The following is a 13,941-nucleotide window of genomic DNA, read 5'->3' on the forward strand; positions in this document are numbered from 1 at the left end:
TCTTTGTCAGTGTCCTCTAAAATCAAGACTTCAGGGGTGCCTGGGTGGCTCAGCTGGTTAAGAGCTTGCCTTCAGCTCAGGTCTTAATCTCAGGGTCCTGGGATGGAGCCCTGCATCAGGCTCCCTGCTCAGTGGGGAATCTGTTTCTTCTACTCTCTCTGCCTCTCCCCCCTGCTCATGCTCTCAGTATCTCTCTCAAATAAATAAATTTTAAAAATCCTTAAAAATAAATAAATAAAATTTTAAAAAATAATAAAATCAAGACTTCAACCTCTCCTCTGCCTTCTCACTGCTTTCATCACTCTATTTTTAAGCCAAGATCAGAGTTTTCCACATCATTCCCTGAAGCACTGAGAAGGTGTTTTATTCTCTTTTCTGACCTCCTAATGTATTTATAATTTGTATACACAACTTCAGATCCAATTATTGAGACTGTGGTTATCTGTCTGACTTATCCTTCCCACCTTAGGGAAACAACTTATGGAGAAAAACAACAGTCTTGTACTTCCTCTTCCATCCCTATTGTGACAAGACTAGTGTGGAGCAGTTAGGTTCCTGCAGGCATAGTCAAAGAATAAAGAACACCGTAAGCTGTTTTACATAAGACAGAGACATATTAACATCAAAAAATTCTTGGATATCCTTAGAAAAAAATGAGCTAAGAAAAGAAACTGAATAAGGGAAACTGTGAATCCATGCTGGAAAATTTTCCATTCGTCTTTGCAAAACTATCAAGAGATGTCTCTTGAAATCTAGAATAGTGTTTTTAAATTAATGATTTACAATACAGGATAAAGCAAATTAGACTGTTTTGGCTTTTGTTAGTCTGTGAGACACTGTACACTTAACCTAAGTATTACTTCCTTATTTACAGTAGTTTGTCATCCATATAGATGAGGCTTTTGCACTTTCATAAAGGAAGTAGTTCTGAAGAGCTCACACTATCGTATCATTTAAACATATCGTTAGCTGGAGCTTCCCAACCAACTGAAGGCAACTAAAATGGAGAAAGGTAGTTAGGTATATGGTATATGACTTGCTATATTAAAATCTAAAATGGAAAAAATTAGGATATTTCACAACAGAAAGGTCTTCTCTCACTGAAACATCTAAACCTAATACTTTCAATATACTTACTGAAAATTACATAATTTTAAAAATCTTTAAAGAATATTAGCTTTTAAACACTGGATATATATACTGTAGGCAACACTGTACCTTAACTGGACCTGCACTGTGAAGTCACATTTGGTCCCAGAAATATCCCTAGAAAAGAGGGGTAAGAACCACAATTATTTTTAAAAAAAGCACATGAAAGCTGACTCAAAGATACTGTTACACAAAAGTTCTTCATATTATCAGAGATATAACTGTTCTTCAGATAACTAACACTATAATAGTATTTTCAATACTAGTATTTGCATGACACTAATACTCACCCAATACACTGTTTTTAAAAATCACTTATTATAGACATTACCGGTTTCGAAGGCCAAACTGCAAGTTACACTTGAAGAGAACTTACATGGAACTACTGATTTGCTGCACTTGTTGTGGTGTCAATGCAAATGCAAAACAGGTTTCTCGAAAGCGCTGACTGTTGTCTGATGCTAAAGAAGAAAAGAAGTATACTTTTAATTACCTTCAAATTCATCAATAGAGAACATAACAGCCAGAAAAAAACAAAAGCAAGCCCAATCATTCACATGACTTTAATTAACTGGAATGCATTCTAGAGTTTAGATAACAAGGCAATTAAAGCACTGAAAAGTAAGAAATGCACCAGTTGTAATGTAACAGAAAGAGGCACCAAAATGGCTAATTCCAAAAGCTGTATCAGGATTCAAATTCAGAAAATACATAATCAAAGAAACACTAATTGAAAATTATCTAATCATATAAATGTGTGCATCTAAAAAAAAGCACGCTTGTATAAAAACATGCTTATATTAATTTTACTTAAAATAGAAAAAGATAAACCCATTTAAAGATACATGGTTTTTGAGCTAAGTAACAAACATACACATCTGGAGATCACAGGTGAGGTGACATTTGGTCTTTAACGCAAAATATGGATTTTATAATCTCCTGCCTAACTATACCATGCAAGTGTTATACAGTAAATATCATAGAGAGTTTCTCTTAAACTTAGATGATCTGATTTCAAAATCTGCGTAGTCACTATCTCAGAGAAGGAAACAGTTATAAAAAGAGGGGAAGGAAGGGAATGAAGAGAGGAAGGGAGGGAGGGGAAGGAAGCAGCGAGAGAGAAAAGAGTGAGACAGCAGGCAAGCAAGGACAGGTCCATGGAAGAGCAGGGATTCCTTACAGTATGCTGCTGTGAGCAACAGTAATTCTATTGGCTTATACCAGTTACACACATATTTTAAAAAACAGTGCTAATGTTTCCTCAGTGCTTGGCACAAAGAAGCAATGAACGATTGCTGAAAAATAAAAGAATATGACAATTTAAAAATACCAAACTATTTAAACTATACTTTTCAAGGGTAATTTTCTAGAACAAAAGGATCACTAAAAGTTACTAGCAAGGAAATCCTGGCCTGTGGACCACTTAAACCCACGCAGAAAAGTAGCTGAATTTGGCCATCTCTTGTTTAAATGGGGTTTGATCTGACTTGTAAGCAACACTTCCTCTACAATTACCACGAAATTGCAGTATGTCATGCTGAAAAATCTGTACAAATGTATCACGATGAGAAAAAAATGGAAAAGATCACTGCTGATCTATAATTTCATCTCAATATAGAAGCATCTTTTAAAGGCCAGATTTGCATTTCTGCTTTCTGTGAACTGGGAAGGCTTTTTCTTAAAGAATCTATCCCCAAGAAAGAGTTACCAACCAGAAAGTGATCTTAATTGTGAGGTATCAACCTGGCAAATGGCCGATAACCAAGGACCAGAATGCAGAAAAGCAGATCGTTTCCTCCGTCAAACAATACAAGTAACTCCTTTGCTTCTTATAGGATATCTCTCCATGAAGATTTTTAATCCAGTAGGCTTAGCCTAATTTAGATTTTTGGCCCCATTCTAAAACAGTGCTAAAATAATTTCGCAAGTACAAAAATTCGTATTTCTCTTTAGGCAAAATTTCAGATTCATTTTAGAATATATGAGTACAGTAAGTTTTGGACACACACATGCAGATTTAGATAAAGAAGACATGACAAAAATAAAGGGGCAGTTGCTTGTGCCACACATAGAAATAAGGTTTATTACTTAATAATAACCTCTATTTACAAACTCTTTTTAGATTGTAATGCTCATGAAGTTATTACAATTTATCTGGAAAAGCACCTTTCATCTATGTGTTTTACAGGCTTAATTTTCACAATGAATGCCAGTGAAGAACTTAAAGTTTTGTCTTAGGTAACAGACTATCTTAAAAACTTTTCTGAAAGGCAATTAAGCTATTACTATCCCTTTCAGAAAAACTCAGGCCAAAAAGAATCACAGAATCCTCATAATGAAAAAGGAGTCCAACATATCATCCAAAACAATGACTTCCAACGTTGACAGTATGCATCTCAGAAGGTATACAAGACAATCCATAGGGATACAAGAAAAAGTACCTACCTACCTGTAAATAGAAGTTTTAAAAGGTTGAGATTTTATATGAAATCTTAAATATAATTTATAAAAATACCTAAAATTTTATGTAAAATCTTTAACTTCTACTTTTTGCTTTATAACATATAGAATATTAGTATAATAGCTTAATAGATATGACATACACACACACGCACGCACACACACGAAATTATTTTACTGAGAGGTGCATATGATCACATAAGTTTGCAGAACACCGATCTAGAGCTCAACCTTCCTTTCAGCCTTTCCTCACACTTTGTTTGAAACCATTTAGAGGTAGGAAAAGAGTGGCCATTACCTTGTCAGGCAGAAGGTGGCTGATATTAACAGTTTAATTGTAAGAAAGCACGCAGCCCTATAGAAAGTAGCAAAATTTAGTGGAAAGAGATGAGGTCACATAGACCTAGATTCCAAAATGGATTTGCCATTTACTTGCCATATGACCATAGATACTGTTTGTATCTGTGACTGTTTTCTCCTCCAGTATTTAAACATAAACACACACATACACAAATTCATAGAATTATTTTGAAGAATAAAAATGAGATAAGATATTTAAAACAACCAACAATTTCCTTTTCTATCCGCTTTCCTCCTTTCGCCCTTATACTGAGTCAAAATACATAATGCTGTAATTTCTACCCATCCGTGTCATACACCATATCAAGTGACAGCCATTCCTCAAGTATTTTAGACAGCATTAACAAGACCCTCTTTCTCAACTCTTCTCACTGTATTTCGGGGGCGACTGCATAATTACTCACCATCCTGATCCTCTGGACATATTCCAGGTTGTCACACCCTTAAAGTACCGCAAGAACTGGACATACTCTGTCACAGTATGCGTATTTATTCTAAATATCTGCTGCCCCTCTCTCTACTGGCTCATCCTTATGGGAAGATTATTCCAGTGCCACTGACATTAGCTTTGGCCAGTGAAAGGTAAGTGGAAGTATACCGCTTCTAGGCAGACCTTTATGAGTTCTCCTTTGGTTTCACCATCTTTTGTTCTAGTCTACCCTGATTCTAGAGTGAAAAGAACATAAAGCACAGCCACAGCCAATCTGCAGCTAGTAAGTAACATAAGCCAGACATAAACCTTACTTGTTTGCCACTGAGATTTATGGTTGATTATAAGCCGATTTATTAGTCCAGATGTGATGTGACTGAAAGAGCATTTTTATCAACAACTACCATCTACTATCGTTAATCGATACAGCAATGAAGAAAAGGTATCTGCTCCTTTTTCAGATTTAGAAATTGATGTTCATGCAAAAGAATGAAACTTGACCACTCTCTCACACCATACACAAAAATAAACTCCAAATGGATGAAAGACCTCGATTGTGAGACAGGAATCCATCAAAATTCTAGAGAACATAGGCAACAACCTCTACGACATCGGCCAGAGCAACCTTTTTCATGACACATCTCCAAAGGCCAGAGAAACAAAAGATAAAATGAATATATGGGACTTCATCAGGATAAAAAGCTTCTGCACAGCCAAGGAAACAGNCCAAGGAAACAGTCAAAAAAACTAAGAGGCAGCCCACGGAATGGGAGAATATATTTGCAAAGGACACTACAGATAAGGGACTGGTATCCAAGATCTACAGAGAACTTCTCAAACGTAACAGACGTAGTGAAGAGAAGGGCCATATGCACCCCAATGTTCATAGCAGCATTGTCCACAATAGCTAAATCGTGGAAGGAGCTGAGATGCCCCTCAACAGATGACTGGATTAAGAAGCTGTGGTCCATATATACAATGGAATATTACTCAGTTATAAGAAAGAACGAATTCTCAACATTTGCTGCAACACGGACGGCACTGGAGCAGATAATGCTAAGTGAAATAAGTCAAGCAGAGAAAGACAATTATATGATTTCTCTCATCTATGGAACATAAGAACTAGGAAGATCTGTAGGGGAAGAGGGATAAAGAAAAGGGGGGTAATCAGAAGGGGGAATGAAACATGAGAGACTATGGACTATGAGAAACAAACTGAGGACTTCAGAGGGGAGGGGGGTGGGGGAATGGGATAGACTGGTGATGGGTGGTAAGGAGGGCACGTATTGCATGGTACCCTGGGTGTTATATGCAACTAATGGAGCATCACTTTACATCGGAATCCGGGGATGTACTGTATGGTGACTAACATAATATAATAAAAAATCATTTAAAAAAAAAAAGAAATTGATGTTCAAAGTTGTTATGTTCACTGTCAAGGCCTCCTACTAGGTTAAGTAGAAGCAAAATTGGAACTCAGATCTAAACATCTCCACCAAAGTCCATGTTCTTCTCATAATACGGGTTCATTAGCTCCTCTGATCTGGGTGGTATACTTCTCTTCATGCAGCTTAGCATTATACTGGATCATAGAAAACAGGAAAAGAACGACCCACTATCCCTTCATCATAACTGTTTATCATTTTTACATATTTCCTTTTAGTCATTTTTATATCAAATTGTATAGACAATTTGAAAGTTCATTTTAAAGAAATCACCCTTATCACATTTTCTTATAAAGATTTTATTTATTTATTTGACAGAGAAAGAGACAGCCAGCAAGAGAGGGAACACAAGCAGGGGGAGTGGGAGAGGAAGAAGCAGGCTCATAGCGGAGGAGCCTGATGTGGGGCTCGATCCCGTAACGCCGGGATCACGCCCTGAGCGGAAGGCAGACGCTTAACCGCTGTGCCACCCAGGCGCCCCACCCTTATCACGTTTTTCAATTATAATCTCTATTACCATATTTTAATCATTGCATTGTATTCTATCTATGGGGTATAATGAAAATTTTAATTACGCCCTTGATTAGCTATTTAGGTTGTTTTTAATTTTTCACTATTTGAAACCACTCTGTGAACATCCTTGGGCTCATGTTTGTTTTTTGAAGGGGGGCTTAGTTATTACATTCTTTGGACCAATTCCCAGATGTGGCATTTCTGGGTCAAAAAGTATGGGGATTTTTATGAATCTTGACACACTGTGGAAGTGATTTTCAGATGGTTGTAACATTATATATAAGACCACCAACAATTTATGCATCTACTAATTGCACCCTACTCTGGCCTGCATGGGAGTTGTGCTAATTTAATGGGTGGATCATGGTAACTCCTTAGTAGTTTAATTTGCCTTAAAGAGTTTTTTCCCTGTTTTTGTTTTGTTTCCTGTTTAGTTAATTGTCCAATCCTGTCCTGCACCCATTTTTGTATTTGCATAGGGGTTTCATATATAAGAACATTAACCTTTGGAAATTTGCTGCAAATTATTTCCCACAGTCTGCTATATTTTTCTCATTTGGCTACATTTTTGGATGATATATAAGTTAAACTTTTATGTAATCTAATCTGTCAACCATGTCCTTCACAAATTCTAATTTGTTCCTCTTCTTAGGTTCAATCAATACACAATTCAATTTTTGGCTTGTTGTTTCTATGTAATTATTAATCCATCTGGAACTTATTTTAGTATGTGATATTTTTAAAAATCTAAATTTCTGTTACTCCAAACTGCTTACCATTATACTAACACCATATGTTAAATAATCCTTCCCTTCCCTGTGGATATGTTTCCTTTATCATACATTAAATCCTTATATCCGACATGTTCCATTTCCGGGCTATTTTCCCATTGGTCTTTTTTATCCTGGTGCTGACACTCTATTTCTCAATTGTTATAGATTCACTGTGTTTTAATATGTTATAGTTAGGTTTCTCTCCACCCATTCTTTCTTCAGAACTTTAACATCAACTTAAATATTTATTCACCTAATGAACTTCTGTATAGTCTTGTTATGATTTTTAAAACCTAATGGTATTTTGAGTAGAATTACAATAAACCTACAAATTATTTTGACAGCTGACATCTTTATAGCTTTACATCTTTAATCTTGCCATCCTGGAGTACTGTACCTGTGTCCACTTATTCATATTCTCAAGGTTTTGTCATTTTCATCACAAAGTTACATAGTTCCCATTAAGATTATTCTTATGCCAAGTATCAATCAATAAGAGAATGAATACTCATATAATAAAACACTCTGAAACTAAAAGAGAGAGAGAGCAAAATCAGTAATACCAAAGGTTGTTTCTTTCTGAAGATCGGCAAAACTGATATGCCTCTAGACAAACTAATAAGAAAAAGAAGAGCGGACACAAATGACCAATATCAGGAGTAAGAGGTGACATCGCTACTGATCCTACATATATTAAAAACATATGAAACTATTACAAACACCTTTATAACAAAAACTCTGACAACTCAGAAAAACCAAATGTCTTGAAAAACAGAAACGACCAAAGAGCACTCAAGAAGAAATAGATAACATGAATAGCCCTGTATCTAGGAAAGAAATTGAATTTGTAGTTAAATATCTTTCCTCAAAGAAAACTCTAGGCCCAGATGTTTTCTCAGGGAAATCTACCAACTATTGAAGAAAAAAATACCAAAGTTCTACATAAATTGCTTCAAAAACCTGAATAATTCTATCAAACATTTAAAAAAGAAGTAATACAAGTTCTAAACAAACTCTCCTTCAAAAAAATTAAAAAGGAGGGAATATATCTCAACTCATTCTATGAGGTCAGTATTGCTCCAGTACCAAAACAAGTCAAGGATATTACAAGAAAATTATTGACTATCACCTCATATAAGCATAAACACAAACATTCTTAGCCTAACTTTAGCAAATCGAATCTAACTTTCTATTAAAAAGGATGGGGTCCCTGGGTAGCTCAGTTGTTAAGTGTCTGCCTTCAACTCAGGTCATGATCCCAAGGTCCTGGGATCGAGACCCACATCAGGCTCCCTGCTCGGTGGGAGCCCTGCTTCTCCCTCTCCCACTCCTCAGCTTGTGTTCCCTCTCTCGCTGTCTCTCTCTCTGTCAAATAAATAAAATCTTAAAAAAAAAAAAAAAGACAAAACTGAAGGGCTAACAGTTGCTTTCAAGACATTATAAAAGTACAGTAATTAAGACAGTGTGATGTTGGTGTCAAGACAGTATAAAAATAATCTATAGAACAGAACAGAGTCTCAAAATATATCCACGTATATATATGAACAACTAATTTCTGACAAAGGTGCAAAGGCAATTTAGTTGAAAATGAATAGTCTTTTCAATGAATGATGCTGGAACAACTGGATGCCCATGTATGCAGAAGGAAAAAAAGAAGCTTCAAATCATATAGTATACCATGTGCAAACATTAATTCTTTTTTTTTTTTAAGATTTTATTTATTTATTTGACAGAGATAGAGACAGCCAGTGAGAGAGGGAACACAAGCAGGGGGGAGTGGGAGAGGAAGAAGCAGGCTCATAGCAGAGGAGCCTGACGTGGGGCTCGATCCCGTAACGCCGGGATCACGCCCTGAGCTGAAGGCAGACGCTTAACCGCTCTGCCACCCAGGCGCCCCGCAAACATTAATTCAAAACAGGTCATAAGTGACATCACAGAGGAAGCTCCAGAGGTTAGTCCCTCCTCTAAAACGACTGCTGAGCTGAAGTCTATCAGAATCAATGATTTCAGAACTCTGAAACCTGATCAGACACTTACAACAACCAGGGGAGTTGTTTGGTAAGACAAGACTGCTAAAATTTGTTTAAAAAGCTATGTGAGTGATCTAGCAACTATCCCCCACCATTTCTGAGCCCCACTATGGCTGTGGAGACTATGGCCTGAGTTCCTAGAGAGGCTGATGAGGCTAATATGGACAGTAAGAACCTAGTCCTCCAAAAATTTGGGGTTGTATGTTTTGTGTGGTCTGGTGGTTCCCTAAGGGACCAGAGCAGAGGTTTCCCTTTGTTTCAAGACTTGCTCTAGCTTCAGCAGCTTCCCTGACAGCATCTAGCATAAGATTTAAAGAGAGGTAAACACTTGTTTTGTTTTGTTTTTTTTAAGATTTTATTTATCCATTCGACAGAAAGAGAGACAGCCAGAGAGAGAGGGAACACAAGCAGGGGAAGTGGGAGAGGAAGAAGCAGGCTCCTAGTGGAGGAGCCTGATGTGGGGCTCGATCCCACAACGCCAGGATATATTGGACTTCATTAAAATTAAAAATGTACATCAAAGGACATAAAAAGAATGAAAAGACAACACATAGAACAGGAGAAAATATTAGCAATCATATACCTGATACGGTTTAATTTCCGGAATACATGAAGAATTCCTACAACTCAACACAAAAAACCACCCAATTTTTACCGATGGCTACAGTGAAGGCATCTCCACAGCCACCATTGCTATCTTCATGTTCTGCAAACCTTGGACTTGACAAGGTGCCCTGCAGACCCGGCGGGCATTGATGCCCAACTGCCATGCTGATTGCTGCCGAAAGTGTAGCAGTTGCCAGAGGCTGTATGGGCAAAGATGTGGATACCTTTCTAAGAATATATACAAAAGGCCAACAGACACATGAAAAGATGCTCAACATCTTTAGCCTGGGAAATGCAAATTAAAACCACAATGAGATATACACCTAGCAGAATGTCTAAAATTTTTAAAATGACAACACCAAGTGTTGACAAAGACAGAGAGCAACTGGGAAGCTCATACACTGCCGGTGGGAACACTTTCAAAATCAGCTTGGCAACTGCTTAAAAAGTTAAACCTACATCTATCATACGACCCATTTATTCCATTCCTTAACAATTTACCCAAGAAAAATACAAGCATATAACCACACAAAGGTTTGGACCTCAATTTTCATAGCAGGTTTGTTTTCAACAATCCACAACTGGGACCACCCCAAATGTCTATTAACAGGTGAATGACTAGTGTTACATCTATATAATCAAATACTACCCAGCAATAAAACGGAATAATCTACTGACACACACACCACCACAGATAAGTCTTACTTATAATCCTGAGTAAAAGAAGATTGACCCCTCCCCCTAAGTATATAACCCGCAATTCCATTATATAAAATTTTAAGAAATGCAAATTAATCTATAGATGCAATATTCATATGTGAGAGAAAGCACATCCAATCTAGGGGCTCAGTGAGAACACAAGAGGTAGCAGGGAAGGATTACTAATGGGATGAGGAAACTGTGGGGAGTGATGGTTATATTCATTATTTTGATAATGGTGATGATTTCATAGGACAAATGTATTAAAACTATACATTTTAAATATGTGCAACTTATGATATGCCAAGGTTATTTCAATAAAGCTGTTTAAAGAAAAAAAAAAACAGTGTCTAAAGCAAAAGGAGGGAGAGAAAGGCAGAGGAGGAGGGAGATGAACCAAAAAAACCCCGAGGAACTACCAACATTAAAGGCACAAATCAAGCAAGAAATAGCCAGGGCCGCCTGGGTGGCTCAGTCATGGTCCCAGGGTCCTGGGATGGAACCCCACATCTGGCTCCCTGCTCCATGGGGAGTCTGCTTCTCCCTCTGCCTCTCCTCCCTAGCTTGTGCTCTTTCTCTCTCATTCTCTTTCTCTCAAATAGATAAATAAAATCTTTTTTTTAAAAAAGGAAGGAATAGCCAGAAATTCAGAAAGAAAAGCTGGAGGAAATGGTGTCCTTGATACCAATGGAAGAGAATTTCAAAGCAAATGGGGGCAGTGTTAAATGCTCAGAGGTCAGGTAAAACAAGAGTTGAGAACTGGATTTAACAACCAGCAAGTCATAGGTGAACTCCGCTGGATATGTTTCCATGGAATGGGAGGAGCAAAAGCCAGAGTGCAATGGGTTCAGGTGTGAAGTTATTGATTGTAACATTTAAATATGAGATCTTCAATTGTTTTCATATCTGCAAAAGGAAATTATATTAATGTCTCAGGGTTTTGCATTAATTACCGTACTTTTTGAATCACTGGAACCAATCTTGAAGGTCTCTAAAGTTCTAGAATGTTTAGTAATTTGAAACTTTTGAAATTTTGCTAAGACCAGAGTTTGACTGCTGGCTGTTTTGGGGTTGAAGGATTTGTGTCTTTCAGGTAGTGCCTCAGCCTCTCAATGTGACCGAATTGCTATACACTTCTAGTCACTGAAGGTAAAACAGAAGTCATTCAGATTTTCACTTACTTTATGCTCCAATTTAGAGAAGAGATGAAGTGTTCTAGTGCTGTTCATAACTAAGGATACTTACAAATGTTATGGGGGAATATCTCTTATGAATATTAAGGGCTTACTGTACTCATAGGAGATTTTCAACAACCTCCTCCCAGTAACTTATAATTACTAACGTTCCATCTGTAAGAAAGAAAAGCACTGTCCACAATAACCGGGATAAAACTGTAATTCAAAATACACAAAATGTGCAGAGAGAAAGTTAAGGTTTTAAAATTTCATTGTTTTTTTTTTTTTGGTTTTTTTTTACATATTGTTCCAGAGAGAGATGAACTAGACTAAAAAGAGAAAGAGAAATCATGTTGCAATTTACATAAACTCAAAACACTGGAAGGTAAAACCTAGATACATAAAATAAACAAGGTTATTGAGATTCTGATGATAGAAACACTGAGCTGATCTAAGTGGCTGTACTTTCAACTGCTCTAAAAATATTCACTATTCCACCTCACCAGCAGAAAGAAAAGCTAAAAATAGTCATCTTTCTGTTATAGAATATTTCTTGCTGTCTTGGGGAAAGTGAAACTGAAGTACCTATCTACAAATGTCAGCCTTAAAATCTTTAATGTTTTTTCAAACAAACAAAAACCTGGACAACTATGTAATTTTTGAAAACAGAGCTGGAACGATATATTTTCAGCCATTAAGCTGCTAACTACCCTTAAGACAGAATGTTGCAGAAAATTTATTTCCTCCAATAAAGGCATATACACCGAATCATCAACAAACTAAGAATGCCTGGATGAACTACTTTATCTTTAAAATGGGAGGTTTCTTTAACAATATTTAATGACATGACAACACAATCATAAAATACTAAGAAAAAAAGGCAAGATATAAACTTGAAATGTACAGCATAAGCAAAATTGTGTGTGTGTGTGTGTATGCACTATTGAAAGACCAAAAGAGACAGTTTCTTTGTAACTTTACTTTTAAAAATTCTTCAGATCGCATTATGTATTGCTCTTACAATAACTTTTTTGTTTTCTATATCTTGTACAAAAACCAATGTAGTATCACACACACATTAAATATAGAGCTGTGACGTTCTGCTAGATTTCAAGAATTTTCAGGATGGCAAATATTTTACAATAAAATCTGGCTAAAGTTCTTTGGGGTACAACAAAAGTTACACAAGAATGTTTCAACTCACACAGAATGAAAATTACCAACACTAAGAAACAGGAAACAATTGTAACATGCAATACTATCAGACTTCAGTTCCATAAAACCCTTTGATTTCATTTTATCATACCCTAACTGCAAGTTCCTAATAAATTCATATTCAGTATGCTTGCCTGTGCTTTTCATGGTCTTTCTCCTCTGGAGTTTAACTCCTATTTATTTTGTCTTTCTATTATTTTTTGATGGTTTACTGAGTTAGTAGCTAGTTTCCTGATAGACTTAATCAAATGAGCCTATAGATTCCTGGGCAACTTTAAAGCTAAAAGTATGGTAAATATTTTATCTGGCCCATCTACTTGCTCATGGTTGGCAGGCCATCAGGCTATTTTAAGTCCAGTGGGTTAAGAAACAGTACTGGGTCAAATCAAGCCAGCCGGCTATGAACCAAGTCTGATGATCAATGTTTAAATGCAAAAACAGAAAACGGAAACAGACTATAATTAAGAAGCTAGTTTTCTCTTTCTTTTGCAAAAATTTCTTTTCATTTTCTTCTTTTTGGTTTTTGTTATTGGCAATACAACCATTCCAAGTTAGGGAGAAAAATCTAAAAGCCTACTAGTTCACAACAGCAGCTAAAAAACTGTCGTATATACTTTTCCAGGCATTTTCCCATATATATACATGTACTCACATACATACACCCATGAGTGTGGGAAACTGCAATGAAAACACTTTTCACTTAAAAATGTGTAACAAAATCTTTCCACGTCAATAAACATTATCTTTGTCATTATTTTACGGGGCTACATGGTATTCTATTATAGAGATGTGCCATAATGTAACTAATCTCTTATTGCTGGATATTTATATTATTTCTAATTTTTTCCTTCCACAATCAATGCCTTTCCTCCCTCTCTGGGTGTGTGTGCATGTGTATGTATCAGTATGATCTTCATTTCCTAAGGACATCCTCTTAGAAAACGAATGGGTGGGTCAAAACAGACACATTCTTAAAGCTTTTGTACAAGGTGCCAAATTTCTTCCAGAAACATTCACCTGCATAAATAAGTGGTATATGAGAGTTCTAGATTTCCTTGGCAACACTAGGCAGTAGGTTAAAAACAT

At 36.4% G+C, this 13,941-nt stretch overlaps 1 protein-coding gene across 1 annotated transcript in view; it reads right to left on the reverse strand.

Annotated features, from left to right (window-relative positions):
• The window catches only part of PIAS1 (protein inhibitor of activated STAT 1), a 120,218-nt gene that overhangs the window by 44,397 nt on the left and 61,880 nt on the right, over positions 1-13,941 (reverse strand). The window contains exons 3-4 of the mRNA XM_011226745.3: positions 1,526-1,610; positions 1,219-1,266 (exon numbers count right to left, since the gene is read on the reverse strand). Coding sequence (XP_011225047.2) covers positions 1,219-1,266; positions 1,526-1,610 — 133 coding nt within the window. The remainder of the gene's footprint in view (positions 1-1,218; positions 1,267-1,525; positions 1,611-13,941) is intronic.

This window comes from Ailuropoda melanoleuca, chromosome 5 (assembly GCF_002007445.2).
Source record: "Ailuropoda melanoleuca isolate Jingjing chromosome 5, ASM200744v2, whole genome shotgun sequence".
Lineage (NCBI taxonomy): Eukaryota > Metazoa > Chordata > Mammalia > Carnivora > Ursidae > Ailuropoda > Ailuropoda melanoleuca.